Genomic DNA, 20,014 nt, shown 5'->3' on the forward strand with positions numbered 1-20,014 from the left:
TAGAACGACTCAAAAGTGATGTTGTTTACATGTGTAAATAACAAATAATTGTGTGTCTTTAATTTCTATTCATGTAACTCACAATGATGTAACGCAATATGATGTTTTCCTCATACGGGAGATCTGAAAATTGCGTTTTTTTTATGTTTTGTGTTTATCCATCTCTACGATTTAACTTCTTCTGTTCTCCCGCATTCCGAGGATTGATGGCCAACAATATTCTATTCTGTTCTTCTTCTTGCGTTTGAGGCCGCTACAGATCATGTTGTTACATCCAGGCGCAGCAGCCAATGGATTGTGTATTCATCGAGCGTTGTTAGGTCCACATGTCTATCTTTTGGTCGATATACAGGGCATTGATAAATAATGTGGTGTGCAGTTTGAAAATCTGAGCCACACGCACAAGATGGTGAATCGGCGAGGCCCCACTGGAACATGTTGCTGCTGAAACGGCCCACTCCAGTCCGCAGGCGATTGAGCTTCGCCCATTCTTTCCGGGGTAGTTCTGCTCCAGGCGGGGTGTTGGTATTGGGAAGGACTGTGAATTGGGTTCTATTCTGTGATGGTAATTCTCCATTACACCGCCCCCGAGGGTCGACCGAGCTGCGCTTCTGCCATCCGCAGATCTTCTCTAACGTAATCTAGTCAACGCTTCTTAGGACATTCTCGAGGGTTATTCCCATGGACGTTAAAAATGTATTCATTCAATGTAACCCGGTGAAAGGATCATGATTTCATATATTAACAAGTAAGTGGTACAAACAATTTAAAACATTAGTTTTGTTTGACAATTTAGTGTAGATGTGTCAAGATGTTGCTGATACTTTAGTAACTTCACAAGATTCTTACGGTCAACATGTAATAATCCGCTTTCTCCACAGTGTTCCATTCAATCTCAGCTTCAGTGTCCATATAGAATTGTTCAAGAAGATTTAAGTTTTTAGGCTTATAAAGTTCTGCGAAAGAAAAATACAGTAAATGTCTGAAACCATCAATGATGTAATTGACCAAAGCGTTTTCGTTTCACTATAGCCTACGATGGATTCGTTTCAGCAAACGTTTGTAGGTTGTTATGACAAGGTCGGTTTTAAATTAACTTCAATTCACTTCTACTAATTGAACGCAAATAGCAAAATGTTTGCAGCTTGTACGTTATAGGTGCTTCCAGTTTCCAAGCAATATATGGGCATAAATATGATTTTGCATCAATCACGGAATGGCCACATTTGGGAATTTCTTTATTTGAAGCATGTTTTTCTTCACAAGTTGAAGCATCTCAAGGCTTCACCTTATTTTGTCCTAAAAAGACTGAAGTGGAGCCAATAGCTTCATTATTCATTGGATGCTGCTGTTGTTTCGTATGACGCTATAAGTTCAAGCAGTTTTCACTTGGTCAATCCATGAAGACGTTGTTGTATTTGTGGGCTGTGATATCCTGCTTGAAGCTTGGTTACTGGGCATTCTAATATGAGATGGTCTGTGGACTAATTTGGGACGTTGAATTTTGAGAAGTTTGGTTGAGTTGTCGGTAAACGTTGTCATTTCCTTTAGTTTATTTTGTTCTTATGCGGTTTGCAATGTACCATAACTTTTTGGTAGCCATGTCAAAGCCTGGAAGAGTTGATTTTTGATTGATTCTCCATCAGGAGGGAGTTTTTTTATTTCAAAACTTCTGCTACTCCGTTAAAATGTTTATCGTTGATTGGTCGGTGTTGTGGAAGGGCATGATGTATTAATTTAAATCGCGAGGTTTTTGGTGCTTAGTTTATTTGTTGAACTACTGGAAGAATCTTGTATTGGTGAAAAGTATCAGGGAGAACAACGAAAAAGTTATTTTGACGCGAACAAAAACTCTGGGGCCGAGGGTCTACCGCTTTACTACCCCAGGTTCACGATGTTACTGAATCACATTGGAAGGCTGCTAGAAAGCAACTGATCTTTGGTTTCATCATCCAAGACGCACAGACCTTCCACTCCATTAGGTGGTTTGAAGTTGGTACAGTTGTTGATGTTGTGGTTTGCTGTATGTTCCTCAGCACCACATTCACAAAAAGAGGAAAAGATTATTGGTGCATGGTTGAGCGGAAAAGCGCGACGCCCGTACGAAGACGTTATAGAGGCACACCAACGCCTGCCTTTGTAGGGTCAGGCCGGTGGGGCGGGTGTCGGCATCAGGGATGAACGAATGAAGTCTGGAGGCGCTTGGTTTCCATTCAGATTTTCAATTTGGGTCCGCCCAATTAGCAACAGAGATGTTTTGTCTCGTTGATCAAAAGTTGAACGGCTGGCACGAATGAATCGTTTGATTTCAGTCGGCGTATGATGTCATATAACGATTCATGCATAGCTTTTCACGCCAGTGTCCGACACTGACGTAACAAGCTATGATTAAATGAATATAATTATAATTATATCAAGACTTTATTTCACATGATGCTTAGTAGACCACAATGGTGGATGTTTTGCTCAAGAATAATTTTAAATGTCACCAGCGCAGATGATTGAATGCAAGATGATTCACTGTGATTTAAATTTGTGAGAGATATTCCATTCAATTATAGCACAGTTTAAATATTTGACATTGAGACAAGCTAACTTGTAAACTTGTGGGTTGATACGGGAAAACTTTCTGTGTCTTTGTTCGAGGCAACCATTCTGATGTAATAGTAGGACGCATCGTCAAGAGAAGATACGTTTGCAGACGTAGTCAAAACGGCCAACTCCACTATGTCCTCTTGAAGAAAAACTCTGAAAGAAACATATTCATTAAAAAACTAACAAGGTATTAAGCTTACTTTTTTTGATTGAAAGCGGTTCTGAATGTGAAACTAAAACTCAATTGCCTGAACAACAGTGTTTCTGGACAATCCAAGTACAAGAAAGAAGGAACAATGTAATATGAAGTGAAAATTTACACAATTGTTTTAAGAAATAAAGTAAATTAAAAAAAAGACATGTAGCGCATTTCTTGAGGGCGTGTTTCTCTGCCAAGTTAAAATTTGTGGGGTGCACGCAGATATTGCATAAAGGGCTTTCACTCATAATAGGCTACCTATGGTGTAGTCACATCGTGAACAATTTTACCAAGTGCCCGATTTAAAATTGAGACGTAAAATTTTATTTATAAAATTATCCTGAGGTTCGCATTCCAGTGAATTGTTCCAAGCATTCCATACCTGTGATGGTCGTGCTCTCTCTTTTCCACTACTGCTCGAACCTTATACGTGGTTGCTAGGGGAACCGGGTCCCACGTCACCAGCATTGACGATTCGGTGATGTCATCATCGCGAATGATGAAGTTGGTCGGGGTTTCAAGCTCTGCAATGAGTTTTTCCAAGTTAGTTCTTGCAAATTATGTGACGTGCTCAGGTCATCCACATTGACTACATCCATTAGGAATCATCAGCCGCAATTATAATATGTCAAGATTGTCACAGCCATGGCGACCGATACAGATCGCTATGTTCATTGTTTCCAATTTACAAGATAAGTGTTTTTGTAATTCAATTATGGCCAAGTTTTATATCATACTGGCGAAGAGAGCTCCTTATTACCTTGATGTATCTATAACCGATTAATAGCGAGTTATCAAAAACCTTTCAACCATGCTTTGCAAGCCCATGATAGTCACATCAATCAAGAACCTTTTCAATCTCGAGAGAGCAGTTATAGATGACAACTTTAAACAAATTGTCACTTGATTTAGTAGTTCCAAACTTTCTCAAGATGAGACTTTCTTGGTGCTGTTATGTTTGCAACATCAACTCACTTGTGAAAGAACTTGACGACACTGGATCGCTGAATGTCTTTTGTTTCGTGTTTTCAGCGATCACTCGTACAGTGTAGGGGTGGCCAGGAGAAAGATCAAGAACATTTGTTTGTGGGCTGAAGAAGCGGAGTAATACATTAATTTTTGTTGTTTGAACCTAAATTTACTAAGTTGTCATTAATATAAAATAAATTATCATTGTATTGTTACACATAAATTAGATTTAATTATATTATAAATTACTATGAATAAAATATATAACGATACAGTAGTGTATGTTAATTATTGTAGGCTGTTTGTACTGTATATTAGATTAATTTGTTGCCATTATATGGTCTCACACTTACGATTTCTCCCAAAACACTCTGGCGTTCCGGTCTGTCCGATTGTCTAATTCAATCCGGTACTTGTCCGCGTTTGGGACGGGAAACCATCGAACCGTGAAGCTGTTTGACGTCACAGATGACTTGATGATTGTGACGTTTCGTGGCGTGAGCAGTCCTGTGGATAAAATTTACAGCAAATTTTTAAAAATGCCTTTATAGTTTACTTACAAAATAAAATAATTGCAAGTAAAACTGTTTCAATATCCAAATTGTAATTGTGAAAAATAACTGATAGAAATCAGTCAAAGCATTTTTTTACTAATTCAATGTTTTTCAGATGAGGATTGGGCCAGTAAGTCAGGACTACAAAAATTCATGCTCAACAAATGCCACATCATCCCACAATATCAGAAAACTAATCTAACAGCTTGCTCCTGCTGACCGTATATTGGAATTTTAAATTATTTTTGATCGATAAAGTCCAATTCTGCCTTACCAACAGTGTTACTTTCAAGAAAATTTTATACTGCACAAAATATTTTTTTCTGCGCATTATGGTTTTAAAACGGCGTTTGCCAATTAATTATTTTTAAATTTTTATATAGGCTATAGCGTTCTAAGTTAGCAAAAATAACAGTTCACTGCTCATATGATCCAGTGTAATTTTACTGCGCAATTGCGCACCTTAGAGAGAACATTGGTTACCACATGTAACAGCATACACTTCAAAGTCATTCGTACTTGTATACTGGATGGCATATTCTTCCACTCCGATAGTGCGTCTATTTTCCGCGCTGACAGTCACGTGATAGCGTGTCCCATGCTTCAGATTTCGAATCGTCGCTTCCGTCGCGCCATGATCGACAATGACGCGGCTTCTTCCGTCTATCATTGGCGGTCTAGAAATGATATCGGTTGAATGGTAATCACAATTCACATCACCAAGTGTGCAAGTGCAACCGCAGTGTCAATGTTAGTACCAGGATCTGGGTCAGTGGTTCAAAGCCTGTACAAGCACACGAAGCTTCCAAAATTAACTTTTAAAAACTTTCTCAATACGACGGAATAGTTTTATTTTCTATCACCAACACAAAATAAACTTCTTTATAAATATACAATAAAAGTATATCTTGTTTTATCTGATAATAATTAATTAACTTGAATAAGGACCATTGTAATGATCCTTTATAGATTGAAACAGGCTGCAACGTTTTTTTGGTTTGTAATAATTTGCTTGATTGAAATTGGTCTGCTGGCTTTGTGCTTTACATTAAGTATAGCTACTCCTCGTAGTGTTGACAATTTTTATTCCATTGAAATAATAACACAGCATATAGTTTTATATAATATAATAATATAGTGCAACAAATGATATAATGATAATACAGTACAGTAATTTCATGGGTTAAAATTGAAATAAAAATAAAAATATTGCTTTTCATGAACGACTTCAAACAAATACAGTTTTGTATTTTGTAAAATGTAATAATAATATGAAATTTAACCACACTATTCTGAATTCAGCATAGTGACATTACGATGCAATGTCATTCAACCAATCAAATACGATAACTCACGATATTACAATGACGTAGCGACTTGCAAACAACACTTGATTCCATTTGATATAGAAGCGGTCATGCTTCACTGATTCGTCCACAATGCGAAGACCCTCAACAGGAGATAACTCTGGAATGCACAATAATATTAGAAGCGAAGTGAGATGTTTCATTGCAGAAACTAGGAATTTTATGAGCAGTGACAAAATGAAGTTTGTTCCAGAATGCAAGTGTGAGAAGCGCTCCGTTGCCTTCAAATGCAACTTTAATTTCCATTTGAGTTTATCAAACCTTCTTTCTTGGAACTCAGCCACATGACTAAATGACACATTAGTGTAGATTCAGCGTATAAGATTTCAACCCAGCAGGATATTAGATTTTGATGACCTTTTATTGGTTATAAACAGACGTAACCAGCAACAACACCACATTTAACATTATAAAAACAAAAGAACAAAAACTATAAGCTAAGGTTTTCGGCTAGCCATACAGCCCTTTTCAAGCCTATAAGAAAAATATTTTTAAAAGAAACACTAAAGAATAATACACTATCGCAACAAATTATGGACAAATTTAAACATTTGAAAAACTTGCTTAACTAGCTACCACAAACTGATAACTAAAAATCACGCAGCACAACGGGTCAAGTATTTGAGAGGTGAAATTAATTAATTGTTTAAAAATTTAACTGTTAATTAATTTAAAAAAGTTACCTCTCTACCCAAATTATATTTTATTGGTTACCACAACAACGTGTTGCTGTCAAACGCACTTGTTATTTTCCAAATAAAAGACTTTTTGCTTTTTGCGTGGCTGTTCCCTGCAAGCACACTGATTGTGTAGTTGGTATCTGGTTTGAGTCCTTCAATGGAGATCTATAAAAGTGATGACTGGTAAGTTAAAAAGTTTAAACACCAAATCGTGTTTATGTCATAAAATTTTAAATTTACAAAAGTATTAATTGCTGAAAAAAGGCTTCAATCCATTGAGAGGCATGACTATTGTGTTACAATAAGACTCTAATCCTAATTCTGAACAAAAAATCTACAGTAGTTGTTGTGCTTAATCATCTCTGAAAAGCAGATCATCTTTTTCAAACCAATCCAACGTAAGCGTCAAGTTAAAACTTTTCAAGTAAAATTAAGTAAAGCCATGGAGAAGCTTTAAAAAGAACACTTAAACATAACAAATGAGTTTATTCCATAAAACATTAAACAAACTCTACAGCATTTAAAAGAGCACTTCTGAACTATCTTTTCCTGGTATCAAACTCACAGGCTTGTCCATGAAAAATGTCCCATGGGATGGGATGGGATGGGACAGCACGAATTCCATTTCCCATGAATTTGCTGAATGAGCACAGTGACTCGGAATATGAGTGCCAATGATAATGAATTGTCATAGATAGACAACTTTTCTGAACTTTAAAGTTAACAAAGTCAATAAATTTTGTCGTTTTGTATCTCTTTTTGTACATTTAGTCCTATCTAGTACACATTAGACTTAAATTTCCATAAATTTTATGACATTTATTGAATTGTATTTTGATGGGAATCCCATGGGATGGGATGGGATGGGACGGGACAGGCATGAATTGCTATGGGATGGGATGGGACAGAAAAAAATGTCCCATGGACAAGCCTGCAAACTCACAAACCTCCGTATTCGTTGTGTTTCCTAGTCCGGATTTTTCAGGAGCAATAAATTTACTCTTGACTTCAGGAGAGACGTGTATTTGGTAATAGACTGCTTTTGCTACTGGACGCCACTTAACAAGCAGTGTCGAGTTGGTAACTTTGCGTGTTTCAACTGATTGAGGTTTTTTCAGTTCTAAAAGCAAAGCCACACTTGGTTTAATTTTGAATTTTATGATGGTCAGAAGTGAAACCAATCTACATGGTTGACTTTGTTGCAAAACACTTTTTCACATTTCACTTTTTGTTTTTTATTGCAAGGTTATAAAATGTTGAAAATTCTAAAACAACATATCAAAACCAATAGCAACAATTTAATCAATTGTGACTGTACTGAAGAATTCATCCAAATCAAAGCAGATAAATTGACAGAAAGCTAATTCCTTTTAATAGAATACTATAAGAATTAACCGTTTCTTTGAAACGCAAAGCATTTCTGTTTTGAAAGTCTAACAACAATTCACCTGTGAACTTTTGTGTCGTTACAGGCAAGCTGTCTGTGTGCTTGTTGATAGCTCGTAACTTCATCAGATACTTCAATCCCGGCTCGAGCTGGGCTAGCCTGATGCTTGTTGACGTCACATTCGCGTGGAAGAACCCATCGGGATCAGGAAATACCTTCACTTCTTTCCCGTCAACAAACTGAATGTTTCTTCTGCTGTTCGCGATCCTGGTCACGCTCTGATAGACAATGAAAGTCGCGTCCGCGGCACCGTCTTCTTCACCATCGTCGCTTCTTCGAACACGTTTCGAGCGACTTTTTCTGACGCAAATTATTGATAAATATAAAAAAAAATATCTACAATGTAATTGTAAAAACGAAGTAATCAAAAGTTGTCTGGGCCAAATAATACAATAAAATTTCTAATCTGCATTGAACCTTTAGATTTTCAGGGCTGATATTATAAAAGGCAAAAGAGATAATTTTTTTTTTGTCGAATTAAAGAATCTCAATGAAATACAGCAAGAAGTGATGGCCTCGTCTTATTTGGTTTTTATGCTTGCTTTACAACAAAATAAAAAATTTTACAAGAGTGTCAACAAATTTGTCGGAAAGTTTCTATAACAGAAGTAGGTTTATGTCAGTACGTTCTTCCCATAGACAACACTGACCACACCCTGATAGCCTAGGCCTATGCCATACACAATTACACAAGACCAATACCCGTGTAAAGTATCTCGCTTTCTTCGCTCTCCTTTGCCGACTATTATGACGTCATCAAGCATGTCAGGCGACATTGGTGACGTGGCAAGTTTCGATTCGTTGTACAGTGGCAGGATAGCAACACTAGAATACAATGCTGATTGTTAGATCACAATTAATCATCACGCAACACTTGCTCAAGGAGGTAATAACTTTGTAAATGTAATCAGACTTTTTATATGTACGAGTCTGCATACTCTTCAGAACAAACTTCATACAAAAGGTTCTCTATAACGACAGTGGAAGCAAAGCGATGAAAAAAAAGAATATGAAAGCCTCACAAGTAGAAGAGATTGTGGTAACATATTGAACAAGCGGTAATCTTCGGTAAACTACACAGAGTCGTCTGCAAGTTGAAATCACGTAATCTCGATCTTTAAAACAGGTTTTTTACGACACTGGTACCGATCTGACCTCATCTTCAGCAGATCAAGTGACTGTCTGAGTTAGATCCGTTGAGGGGCTAATTCTGGTCGGCAACCATACACACTTCCGGGCCCAAAAAACAAGTTACCGTTATAAGCCTGTGGAAAATCTCAGACATCAACACTTTGACAATCGGAAACTTCACCATGTCAAACTCGGCAACCGAACCTGAGTCAGTGGTTTTTGCAGCTTCTCAGTTCTAGAACAAAGATTCCCTCAATCTCAATTCATCAATCAAATGCACTATGGAAAGAGTTAATCTGACATGTGGTGCTTTTGAAAATTTGGAAATTTTGAAAATTTTGAGAAAAAAAAATTGGACCTGTACGGACCACAACCGGAAAAAAATTTGAACCTCAAAAGGACCACTCACCCTTGACTCAGATCCAAAAGGAACCCCTGAACCCACCCCTGTTAACTCTAACCTACTGACGATTGGATCAGAAACACTTTACGCATGACTTTGTACGTGCAAGCTCCAAGTATTTTATTGTAACGCGAAATAAAGCGTTGAAACGCAACGGAAGTGATGAATGAATCACGTGACTTACTGATATTCCTCCGAGTTTTCCACTGCTCTCCATCCCAGCCGCAATTTGTTGTCACTAACTTCAGCAAACAACAATTGCTGAGGTTGTTGTAGCTCTATGAAATCACAAAGTTATTAACTTTAAGGTGATCGAATAATAATAGATGGTCCATTTTTGTAGTCACTGCACAGATAGAAAATGAAGCAAAATAGGCTACTTAGGTTATTATTCTCCAAACATTTCCTTAACTTTTTTGTGAAAATATCACATGTAATAAGCGTTTTTAGATTTTAGATTGCTGTTCCATTGTTAGACTTTCAGTTTCATTTATTTTAATGTTACGTTTTTAATGTTATTTTAAGAGCCCAATGCATCTTGTGGAGTAATAACTTAAAATTTTGGACTACAAGCTAGAACCTTACTCGTATACTGGGTGAGTGTTGACACATCACTCTCTGTGTGCTGATTCGATGCTTTCATTCGTATCCTGTAGCAAGTGTTTGGAGCCAACGTGTCAAACTCTTTCCAAGATTGCAGCGAAGTTTTCCCAAAATTAAGCGATTCCATTTGGCAAGAAGAATAGGAAAGTCTATAAAAGAGCAATCCAGTTAAACCAAATCACCTCTGCCACAACATAGCAAACTTTTTTTTTTCTTTATCGCATTATAGTTGTCTATCAACATTATAATTAATATTACAATGTATTATTAAAATAATTCAATCCTTGGATTGGCGAAAAAAAAAGGTTCAAACGAAAAAGAATTTTGATCATACGATTTCTTAATGATCAGAAATTTTCCAGTATGTTTAAATGATATTGTGAATCAACAACGTTTTCTCTCAACCACTACACACATGTTTGCTTGAATTAGTAAATTGAACATTAACATGGTTTATAAACATCGCAATACAAAAGCAACATCCATCTACTAGCTTTTCAAAATTTGGAATGATGTTTCTGATATATGATAATGATGACGTCAAAGGGAGCATACGTTTATGAAAATTCTTAACCACCAAGCGCAACCCTGGATACGACAAAAATATAATTGCATGACGTACTTGAAATCTGTCCTCCCATCTACGTCAGACCACGTAAGCTTGATGCTAACGTCTGTGACGTCAACAACTGTGAAGTTTTCCGGAGTCATTAGATCTGGAAGTAGAATTAGAAAGGAAATGCACCGCAAATTCAATGCAGTCGGTTAAAAGCAAACAATGCGATGGAAAATCGACAGAGGGCTCGAAAACAACGAAATACCGAGAAAATTGGCTCATGTTGGAGAAAATATGGGAATGTAATAAATTAAGTTTTGCTTTCAGCTACATGATTTTTATCTATTTCACAAGTGTTGATCGAAGGTTAATTTTAGCCGAATGCTGCCGGTCTCTGTGGTAACAGCGATTTTTCGCAGCGTTCGGAACACAGTTTGCACAATCATGTGCAAATGACTTGTAAAAGATGAGAAGTAGGCTAATACATGGTCCACCATAACCGCTGAATAGACACAACTGGCAGGCAACGTGTTGCAGTCGTGCCAAATTTTTGAACTACTACCCTATTTCGGTCAAGCACTTTATAACGTTCGCGTTTTATCGCTTCTTCTTGTTTGGCAGAACAAACGCATGTTGGGCATAACAAAAGAAATAAACCTAATTGAGGAAGTAAAACGAATTTAATTAACTGATAGCTCAGTTGGATAGCGCGTGACTTCGTGAACGAAAATGCTTTAATATCAAGCGGCGCTGGTTCGGCTCTCGGGGTGTGCACTTGAGCAACGCACGTTAAGGACTGCTCTCCGTTCAGCGGCATCTAATGGATGGAATAATTTCCAGGCAACAAGACTTCAACAATCGGAAACTTCACTCTTTCAATCTCGGTAACCGGCCCTGAGTGAAAAGCTTCTACATTCTACAAGTATGCGAAACTGCCAGAAATAATCCATCAAGGCGTTGTCAGTCCGAGGATAAAGATTCAAAACTAAACCGATATTACTAGAATACAAAACAGCTTTAATGGCCTTATAAGGTCAGATAATGTTCTCTCATATCTATGAAAAATAAAATAATTCTCCAGCTGAACGAAATATTCAATGTACCAAATTCTTAAACTAGATAAGCATAAATTTTGAAGCAAAAACTACGTTTACAAAACGTTAATTTATAGTTTGATAGTAGAATTCACATTAGTAAGCCTTGCTCTCATCAATAAACTGGAGGGTCTTTTTAGTTTCGTCGCGATTTGCAACTTTGCGTCTTCACCTGTATACTTTTCGATCGGTGATGGGAGGCTCTTGGTGTATTTATTATTTGCTTCTATCAACACTTGGTAGAAAGTATTCGGAGACAAGTTCTCGAAGTAAATGAACGGAGTCGTCACGTTCCTGTATCGGGTAATTTCCCCTAAATCATACAACAAATGTTTGCTTGAATTAGTAAAACAAATGTCGGCTGCATTGCCAAGTTGTGTGAACCCTGAAACGACACTCGAAAGGGCGCCAGTTCGACACTGCTCATGAGCATGCGGCTGTGTCTTTGGCAAGACACTTAAAGGCATGCCTGAAAGTGGACACGAAGATTGGCTTCCTTGCCTTCCCGTCCACTTAATCTAAATCATCAATCACCGGGCGTAAGCCTGGATACGACAAACAAACAAACAACCAAGCAGTGGCGTATCTAGGGTATGGTATAGGGCAGGCGCGAATCTAAGAGTTTTTTTCGGGGGGGGGGGGGGGGGGGCCAGAAAATTTGAAAATCAATTAAAAAGAAAGAAAAAGCTAAACAGATATGAACAGTGATACTACGACATATACGATATGCTAGAAAATAGACATTAAAACAACCATTTTCATCAATTGTGATGCCGAGGGACTAATATCAGCTGTTTAGAAGCATATCAAACCATTTGATGCGGAAACATACAATTTTTCACAAAATTTCGGGGGGGCCCCGGGCCCCCTGGGCCCCCCCCATAAATCCGCGCCTGGTATAGGGTATAGTGGATAGGTTATAGTGTACTGTATAGGGTATAGTATGCGGCTGTATCTTTGGTAAGACACTTAAAGGCATGCCTGAAGGTGGTTACGAAGATTGGCTTCCTTGCCTTCCCGTCCACTTAATTTAAATCTTCAATCACTGGGCTTAAGTCTGGATACCACAAACAAACAATAAAAAAAAAATAATAAATCGGAAACTGATTAACATCGTAACAGCAAGCAAGCATCCATCCTCTTCAAAATTGAAAATGATGTTTGTGATATATGCTAGTGATGACGTCACAGGGAGAGTACGTTGAAGGAAGATGGACCTCTGAAACTTGGCCTAAACACTACTTATAAAAAGGTGAGCGCGTGTTTATCTATCGTGCAAACTGCACCTTACTTAATTAACACCAAACTATTGTTTTTGACGTTTTAATTAAACAATCACCTACGTTTCATGTGTTTATTGGACGCAGTAATAGTGACGTTGTAGTACAGGGCGTGGTCAACACCCCCCCATTGAATTTTCATTGTTGTGGTTGTGAGCAACTCAGGCACGACATCTAACCCCTGTGGATTTGTAAGACGCGTGTAGACAGAACACTGCACAGGAAAGCTGGCTGTTTGGGGGTTCCGAGCTGAAATATTCAACGTTGAAATATTCAATGAACTTCACACAGTATTCCTGTATATTTCTTCAAACTCTGAGTTTATCTCTGCTTGATATTGCAAACTTCTAACAACTACAAACAAAATAGTAAAAACAGAGAGAGACTGTTCACCAGGCATTTGGTAATAAAATTAATTTGCGTTCTTCTGGTGACTATTTACTAGGTCGGAAAAAAAAAGCTAGTTATCATCTTTAACATCACGAGGTAACCTAGTAAATAGTCACCAGAAGAACGCAAATTAATTTTATTACAAACAAAATGTTAGGAATATTTAAAAAAAATAAAGAATTAAAATGGAACCAAGCAAGTCAAACGTTTTTTAATATTAATTTAACCATCAACCACCTTTCTATTTGCATATTACCAAATGATGTGTTGTATTTTTCTCTCCTCTACAAAAGCATAACATTTACCTTCACAACAATATCACTTTGAGCAAAAGTGGCAACAAAATTGCAAATTTTTTGTCATTTTTTAGTTCAGTATCATCACCTGTCAAAGTAAAGATATATTTTGTGGTGGGGGTAAGTTTCATGACATTAAACCTTCCTCCATTTTCTGACTTGATGTTTTCTGTTCGAACATGAGTTGACTTTCTGCGACCTTTGAAACATAAGTTTGTTTATTTTTAGTTTGACTTGTAACTGTTGGTTTGGGTTTGTAACCGGGCGCGTAACCAGTGAGCTAACGGGGAGGACAACTGTGAAACGTGCAAACCAATACGTGGCTAAAACATGGCAGCAACCACCAAACGTTTGAGAGGTCATTCGTAAGATCTAAGAACTAAAACAACAAGATTAACAGCAAGAACCAGGGGCGATTCCAGAAAGTAGCCTTATGGGGCGGGGGGCGATTTCAATAAAGCGCTACGATGTGCCGGTTTACATTAACCCGACCTTGCAAATACACCGTGAATAATGTTATTGTTCTGTGTTTAGGGGGTTTAAGAAACAAAAGTTGCAATTCCTTTCAACTTTGTTGACCTGAGTTTGGCAGAGACGCGATGTCCAACTGATAGATTGTGACGTCAGAAACGGTGTTCCATGTGAGCGCGAGAGAAGATGAACGTACAGTCCGGGAGTCGAAGATAAAGTCAGTGGGAGTGTTCAGCTCTGTTGAATGGATTAAGTTTACGTAAATCCAAGTAATTTTTACTCAGTGTATTTTAGGGGTGATAAACACCTCAGGGGTTGATACATGAGCTACCTCAGGGGTTGATACATGAGCTATCGTACGGGATCATGAGTTTTGCCAAGTAGAAAAATCAACCCAGCAACTTCTTATTCATACCAAGGACTTTTTAAAAATGGTACTGAATCTAATTCCTGCTTGGCACTGAGCAATGCAATGGATTCGGGTAATAATGTACTCAGTTGCGCTTCTATAGGGCTGCATTGACACTGTCTGCTGTGTAAAGCGCTGAGGAGCAACGCATTCTGCGATAGATACAGCGCTATACAAAAAGTAACATTATTATTATTATTAAAAATAAGTAATAACAACGAACTTTTTACGACCAGATGCCACAAAATTTTTACTAACTTGTATATTGGAAGATCTGACTCGGATTACTCTGAATTTCGCGAGTTCCCGAGACGACTATGACCTCATAGCGAGTGTTCGGGAGCATGTTCGTCAGCTTGACATTTGTTGAAGTGATTCGACCTTGGCCTTTGACGTTGCTAGGCAACCGCTTCTCGCCTTCAGTATGACGCAACAAAACGAATGCATGAAACCAGATAGCAAAATCCGTCATTTTAACATTAATTCAACGTCTGCAGACGTTGAATCAATGTTAAAATGACGGATTTTGTCGTCTGGGAACAGAAAGTTGTTGTAGGTACGTTACGTTACAGGTAGGTACGTTACAAATGAGCCGAAAGCACTTCAGCTCTGGACAAAGTAAAGAAAACTTTATACCAACCATTTACTAGGGAAAGAACTGGTTGTTCAATTATTTGAATCCCATTATTGGGGCATTCAAATGCGTACAGCAACTACTAATATTTTATGTTAAAAATTATTGATTTTCTCCTACAGTGATACCTTCCACTAAGGCATGTTCTAGATCTTCAAAGGCGTGTTCACACTTCAGCTTGAGTGTCTCAATCTTCTCGTAGTTGTATGACCAATAGGAGGCGATTCTTTCGTATTTAGGGGGCAGCGATGTAGGAGCAGTATCTGTGGGGCGCGCACCAACTAAAATAACAATTTATAATAATTTAACAGAAGTACAAACATTAGGTGCAGTAAGTTGTAGCATAAATTTGTCAAACTCTTGTTTATTTTCATACATGAAAAACAAACTAAAAGCTTTTTTTTCCATCGTGTGTAGAAAAGTGCTAAGTTGTCTCCTTGAGAGCAAGGTGTTTTTTTTCTCTTCCTTACATATTTATCTTTTACTTTGGTTTTTTGCTTTATTGCTTCCTGTTTTTCACAGTTTTTTTCACTTTATGTTGACTTTCTTCATTCCATACAACATTTTTATCATATTTCTTAGTAAACCATTTTTAAGTAGTGCACCATAGGCAATATGCAAGTAGGGCATCATAAGTTATATGCAAGTAGGGCACCATAAGTTATATGCAAGTAGGGCACCATAGGCTACATGCATAGCGCAGGACAGTCGTTACCAACCTATGGGTTGAGACGCAAAATTAAGTTGCCAGAAAAAATTCTGGATTGCTTGTTTTTTCAAACAAGAAAACTGTTTTGTGTCAAGTACTGTAGCTGTTTGTATATTATAAAGCAATGAACCAAAATCCTACAAGTGAAGCCGCGTTTATCGATCGTTCTTATTTTGTAAGTGCAGTCAAACTCGCTAAATTGGAATAACGGGACTTTGCCAAACTGGTACGATTAAATAGGGAGAAAAGATTTCAAATTTTGCGTATTACAACGATTCGTGTTCCTGCCATTTCCTCTTCTAGTGCAGTTTGAACTCCTGTCCTGTGTCTTTCTGTGTTGCTTTATCCGCATAAAATAAAAATCAAACTAGTACCATGAACAATCAAAACAAAACATTGTAAAGAACCGATAGTCATTGAATTTTGTTTCTATAAATCTAGTTTTGTTTTAGGGTCGCGGTCCGATTTAATGTGGGCCGATGTAGCGAGGTTGACGTACCTCCTTTCACTTTTTATTTAATTTTGCATTTGGCCGACCTAACACGCTATCAACATGTAATGATGCCTGCATATTTTTTTCTGGATGCCTTCAAAGTAAAGTATCTGGTCATGCTTGGGTCGCAAAATTTTCTATACTTAAATTTTTTTAAAACTTTGGGTCGCTTCGACAAAAGGTTGGGAACCATTGACGTAGGAGATAGAGGTAAACGGGGTCGGTTCTCCGCTACAAAAACATTGCAAATTTGGGAGAAAATGTTCAATTATTTAGGTAAGTTGCAGAAGATTGTAAGTTGCTGCGTTTTCAAAAACATATTTGCCAAGATAGTGATAGATGCGATGAATGTTACGGATGCAAATGCTGGACATTAAGTAACAAAATGAAGAAAAGATTAGAGGCTGCTCAGATATGGTTTCTCAGAAAAATGTTGAGGATTTCTTGGACTGAAAAGAAAAGTAAGGACAAATTTTTCGAATTGGCAAAAGCAGAAAAGAGATTAATAACAACAGTTAGAAGTCACCAGATAAAATTTGTAGGTCATATTCATAGACATGGAGATTTGGAAAAGCTAGCACTATTGGCCATGATACAATAAGAAAGAAGCAGAAGTCGGCAAAGATTAACTTATTTAAACAGCTTGAACCATTGGGCCACAAACACAACAGTCAAAACGAACAATTTTATACGAATGTCAAATGACAGAGAAGTTTGGAAGACCATGATCGCCAACGTCTGTATCAGATCATAATGATCATCATTTGCAGAAAAGACAAAATTAAAGCAAACTTTGTTTGCACCTCCAAAATGCTTCATTCTCCTACGGCTGTGGCTATATCTGGATATCCCGTTCATTGACTAAAAACTCAAACAAAAAAGGTATAAACTGTGTCAATGGGTAGGCCTATACAGGATAGTGAGAGTGAATCTACAAGGTAGGTAAGTGTGGTGTCAAGCGTATTCAAAACTTGAAGTCCTTGTCAGAGACTCCAGAAGATAACGATCTCTGTTTGGAAATTACAGCTCAAGCAAATTGATTGATTTCATCTTTATCCTCAAATTGGGAAAGCTTCTTCGAAAGTTTGATCCTGGCATGTTCCATACTTGTAGAGGCTTTGAACCACTGACGCAGGGCCGGTTACCGACATTGACAGAGTGGGTTTCTATAGTTGTTGAAGTGTTGCTGCCGGAAAATTATTCACTTCGTTAGGTGACGCTGAATGAGAGCAGACCTTAACGTGCGTTGCTCAAGCGCACACCCCGAGAGCCACACTAGCACCGCTTGATCTTGAGTCGGGCGTGTAACCACTGAGCTAACGGGGCGGACCAGAATGCAGAGCAAAATAATTGTTAAACAAAAAAACAACAGTTGCAAAATATTTTTATGTAATTTCGAGACCGCACCGACCTTTTCCAACCGTGCGCCCGACTCCGCTACAATCAAAGACGAGCAGAAGATAACTGTCTGCGTGCTTTACCGGAGACCATGTGACAACCATCGAATCATTTGTGACGTCTTCATATCGAATAGTGACGTCAAGCGGGCGGGAAAGTCCTAAAATCACACATTGGTTGCATTGCATGGAGCTGGAATTAGTGAATTTACATCATCAAACCCAGGTTCCGAACGGGAGACGTCGCATTGTTTGATTGGTTGCGGTACTTGCGGTACTTGGTACTTGCGGTTGCGGTACTTGGTACATACCTGAAGAGGCTTTGAATCACTAACGCAGGGCTGAATCATTGAGCTTGGCAGAGTGAAGTTTCCATAGTTGTTGACTTGTTGTGTTGTTGTCTGTGAATTATTCCATCCACTAGGTGCCGCTAAATGGAGAGCTGCCCTTTAAATGCGTTGTTTAAGCGCACACTCCGTGAGTCGAACCAGCGCCGATTGATCTTGCAGTTTCTTCGTTTGTGAAGTCAATCGTCGTAAAAGAATTTTTCAAACTTTTCTGGCTGGATTCTCAATAACATAGAACTTGTTTGATCTTGTGAACATAAAAATCTCTTAAAAACATCCTGTTGAGGCACTGCACTTTAAAAATATTTTTTTCGTATATCTTTCATAAGCATTAAATTCGTTTTTGAAAACTTATTTTAAATTCAAATTTTTCCTAAACGTAACTTATTTTAGTATATTATATTCTCATCGTGAATGAAATGCTTTAATATCGGTATTTCATAAGTAGGCTACCAATTCACAAATACGGTACAATAACTAGAAATAACTTACTTTAAGCATCACATGACTAAAGTAGCCTAACAAATTTTTCTGCTTCATACAAAATACTTTAAATTCCATACAGTCTAAAACAATACTCACGGGTGAACTGCTCCTCATGGGAGGGTAAACTGACTGTTCCCAGAATATCATGATTCTTAGCTCTCACGATAAAGCGGTACAGTGTTCCAGGTGTGAGGTTCTCCATTTTAATGAAAGGCTTCTTCGTTTTTTCTTTTTCATCCAATTTTTCACCCTCTCTTTTTGGAATGGTTTCGACCTCATACCATTCCGCTCCTTTGATTGGTTCCCATCTGAGCACAACCGAAGTGTCCTGAATGAACTCTTTGTCCACATTGAGAAGCATAATTTGATCAAGTCCTGTCACGTGACAAAAGCGAATTTAGTAAATTTCAAAATTCTGTAGCAAGATGGCACTCAAAATAATACTCCTGCTCGCAAATAGCCAAACCCTGGTTTAACATCAGTCCAAATTGGTTACTCAGATGCAAAACTTGTTTAAAATACAAAATAATGAAGAATTTGAAACCATATGCTAGTGAGTAGTCTAATATAAACATTGCAAATGCTTTTTCCAAAGAGTATTTTACATTTAGTTGTGACTGAGATGGATAGTGACCCGCTCAACATGTTTCAACTGATGGATATTTTTAGATCATCTATGTTAGAGAAAAAAGTTTCAAGGCATGGGTTGAGTAACGTGGTACAAAGCTGTGGTAGCCGTCTTCTCGTCGAGGCTCAAAAATATCGACTCGATTTCCTCTCAGCTCGTGATAGGTCGCCCAGAGAGAGACATCCGTCGACCGGGTCTATTGTAAGTGGCATTGTTTATTAAATTAAAATGTTGTTTAAAAAAGATAAAATCAAAATGTTATGTTCTCATTGAGAAATCAAATTTACTTGAATATACAATCTTTGTTCCGGGCAAGCTCTCGGTGTCATCATTTTGTGCAATAATTTGCAGTTCGTACTCCTGAGCACTCTTCAAAGGGGTCAGAAAAAAAGAGGTTTCGTCTATAAGGTCGTCCTAAAACAATAGGAATAGCCATGTTTTATTTTGCGCCCGTTGTGACATCATAACTTCAAGCACATACACTGCGAATTGCAATATGCAAATGTTTTAATTTAGTAAAGCAACATAGCATGCAGTTGCACGTACAAAGACTGCTCGATTAATGAGCTGTAGTCAATCAATTATTTTGGCATGCTATTAGGTGTCTTGTGAGACGTGCTTTGGGGAATTATCGAACCGAAATTGGACTTCTGCTTAAACACAATGAAGATTTGTCAAAACTGATCTATTCTTTGTAACGTTTTGTATCAAATAAAACGCATATTGTCAAAATCTAAAAAGACTGTTGGTGGTGGGCCTAAGATGGACCACAACTGAATTAAAGACTTTCAAAAAGTTCTTTTCCAGTTCAAGCATAAACGCTCTTCATCTAATAAACACCAAATGAATTTTTAAACTCTCTGATAAATTATTTTT

General features: G+C 37.7%; 1 protein-coding gene across 1 annotated transcript in view; it reads right to left on the minus strand.

Annotated features, from left to right (window-relative positions):
- Window positions 1-20,014, minus strand: part of LOC145779688 (uncharacterized) — an 87,229-nt gene that overhangs the window by 58,412 nt on the left and 8,803 nt on the right. Inside the window, exons 10-32 of the mRNA XM_082591324.1 lie at window positions 19,426-19,552; window positions 18,607-18,885; window positions 17,692-17,838; window positions 15,207-15,359; window positions 14,703-14,861; window positions 14,144-14,272; window positions 13,653-13,763; window positions 12,942-13,127; window positions 11,771-11,911; window positions 10,571-10,664; window positions 9,931-10,097; window positions 9,530-9,623; window positions 8,514-8,636; window positions 7,813-8,111; window positions 7,312-7,484; window positions 6,427-6,529; window positions 5,673-5,784; window positions 4,837-4,994; window positions 4,117-4,270; window positions 3,770-3,885; window positions 3,177-3,318; window positions 2,597-2,748; window positions 850-956 (exon numbers count right to left, since the gene is read on the minus strand). Coding sequence (XP_082447450.1) covers window positions 850-956; window positions 2,597-2,748; window positions 3,177-3,318; window positions 3,770-3,885; window positions 4,117-4,270; window positions 4,837-4,994; window positions 5,673-5,784; window positions 6,427-6,529; window positions 7,312-7,484; window positions 7,813-8,111; window positions 8,514-8,636; window positions 9,530-9,623; window positions 9,931-10,097; window positions 10,571-10,664; window positions 11,771-11,911; window positions 12,942-13,127; window positions 13,653-13,763; window positions 14,144-14,272; window positions 14,703-14,861; window positions 15,207-15,359; window positions 17,692-17,838; window positions 18,607-18,885; window positions 19,426-19,552 — 3,426 coding nt within the window. The remainder of the gene's footprint in view (window positions 1-849; window positions 957-2,596; window positions 2,749-3,176; window positions 3,319-3,769; window positions 3,886-4,116; window positions 4,271-4,836; window positions 4,995-5,672; window positions 5,785-6,426; window positions 6,530-7,311; window positions 7,485-7,812; window positions 8,112-8,513; window positions 8,637-9,529; window positions 9,624-9,930; window positions 10,098-10,570; window positions 10,665-11,770; window positions 11,912-12,941; window positions 13,128-13,652; window positions 13,764-14,143; window positions 14,273-14,702; window positions 14,862-15,206; window positions 15,360-17,691; window positions 17,839-18,606; window positions 18,886-19,425; window positions 19,553-20,014) is intronic.

This window comes from Aplidium turbinatum, chromosome 11 (assembly GCF_918807975.1).
Source record: "Aplidium turbinatum chromosome 11, kaAplTurb1.1, whole genome shotgun sequence".
Classification (NCBI taxonomy): Eukaryota; Metazoa; Chordata; class Ascidiacea; order Aplousobranchia; family Polyclinidae; genus Aplidium; species Aplidium turbinatum.